Source organism: Pinus tabuliformis, chromosome 3_2 (assembly GCF_031772625.1).
Source record: "Pinus tabuliformis cultivar Carrire ecotype Pingquan chromosome 3_2, CPIR1, whole genome shotgun sequence".
Taxonomy (NCBI): Eukaryota; Viridiplantae; Streptophyta; class Pinopsida; order Pinales; family Pinaceae; genus Pinus; species Pinus tabuliformis.
In genome coordinates this window covers 534,266,798-534,268,606 of record NC_142302.1, presented here as the reverse complement: position 1 = coordinate 534,268,606, position 1,809 = coordinate 534,266,798, and the positions used below count along the sequence as shown (strand labels likewise).

The 1,809-nt window shown below is 45.9% G+C and overlaps 1 protein-coding gene across 1 annotated transcript; it reads left to right on the top strand.

Annotated features, from left to right (window-relative positions):
- The first annotated feature begins 471 nt into the window (after nucleotides 1-471).
- Nucleotides 472-1,350, top strand: LOC149181638 (uncharacterized). Its single transcript, XM_089414277.1, has one exon. It carries the CDS (start codon nucleotides 472-474, stop codon nucleotides 1,348-1,350), a length of 879 nt encoding a protein of 292 aa, XP_089270403.1.
- The last annotated feature ends 459 nt before the right edge of the window (nucleotides 1,351-1,809 follow it).

The following is a 1,809-nucleotide window of genomic DNA, read 5'->3' as shown; positions in this document are numbered from 1 at the left end:
GAGGTGGATGGTAAGGCAGATCTCCCACGGGACTCAGAGACTAATCACGAGGAAAGCAGACAAGTGTAGAAAATGGAGGAAGAGACAGAAAGCATAGATCTCCACGGTCTGGACATTATAGAACTATAACTAGCGTGCAAAAAAAAAGCATATGAATCCATCTCTGAGACCGAACTAGAAAAGTTGGAAGTGGTCATCTCCAGAGCCTACCATCAACACCAACTAGGTATACAACCAGGAAGTACTTGGGACGGCAGCCTGCGTCCAAAGGATACCAAAAAAAGAGGGAGGAAAACAGATCTCCAGAGAACAATAGAGATTGGGAAAATCCTGGTGGACTCAGGCAGATATGCGAAGTTGACGAAGTACTACAGTCCCTCCCAAACTAGTTGAACCATGAAGCTTGTATCCTGGAACTTAAGAGGGCTCAATAGTGCTGGAAAACTCAGGATGTTAAAAAACATGATCAAGATGGAAAAACCGCAGATGTGTTTCCTCCAGGAAACTAAATGCAATAGTGCTACGCTGGGTCGCATACTCTCAAAAGCTTGGCCAGGGTGCCGATCTGTTGCTATAGATGCCTCGGGAGCCTCGGGGGGGCTTGCTATAGCATGGAACACCCAAGCTGTAATTCTCACAGATTTCCATGCATCCCACCACCTCATACAGGCGGCCTTTCATATTCTGGGTACCAACGTTCATGGTAACCTATCCAACGTCTATTTTCCGCAAGATACAGGAAGTAAAATCACGCTCCTTGACACCATAGAAGCACTGAGCACGAATAGGCGACATCCACTCTGGATCGTGACAAGGGACTTCAACATGATAACCAAAATAGAGGATAAGATAGGAGGGAGAAACAGATTGGAACCAGAAGTTGATCGCTTCAAGGACTTCATCCAAAATGCCTCTCTCATAGATATGCCGTTCTGTAATGGCACCTTCACCTGGAGTAATCGCAAAATTGGCAAGTATCAGATTGCCTCTAAATTGGATCGCTTTCTGATCTCGGATAATGCGGTGCATCTTGGAGGGGATCTGTCAACGGCAATACTGGCTCATACTGGTTCGGATCACTGGCCGATCACTCTACAATGGCAGAGACCAGGGGATCGGACCAAAAGACCCTTCCATTTTGAGGGGTTTTGGCTTACACACCCTGCTTTCAAGGACTTCGTCAGAACCATCTGGGCCTCTTTCATCCCCCCAGAGGGATCAAAAATGTATCAGCTTCAACAGAAGTTGCGATTTCTTAAAAGTCACCTAAAAAGATGGAATAGGGAGACCTTTGGAAATATATTTAAGGCGCAACAGGAGCTAAGTCAGGAATTGGGGAATCTTCAATAGAAAATAATTAATGAAGGTCACACGGAGGCAACCCTGGATCAGGAACGACACATTCACAATCAGCTTGAAGAAAGGAGAAAGCAGGAGGAAATTTATTGGAGGCAAAAGTCAAGGGTCAGGTGGCTAAAGGAAGGGGAGCGCAACACTAAGTTCTTCCACAGAACTACGGTGCAGAGAAGGATGCATAATAATATTCCATTCATTCAGAACAAAGAGGGGGAAAAAGTCGAGAAGCATGAGGAAATCGAAGTGATACTCCTCAATCATTTCCAGCAGGTACACCAAGAACAAGCAGTGGATCGGCAACAGGCGATTGGAAAGATAACCAGCAATATACCTAAACTTGTCACAGAGGAACACAACGAGCTACTCATGCACCCTATTCTTCTCCAGGAAGTAGATGAGGCAATGGCGCAGCTCAAAGAAGGTAAGGCCCCTGGCCCAGATGGTTTCACAACC

Excerpts from the sequence above, each read along its gene's own strand:
- LOC149181638 (XM_089414277.1), top strand. The coding sequence starts at position 472 with ATGGAAAAACCGCAGATGTGTTTCCTCCAGGAAACTAAATGCAATAGT.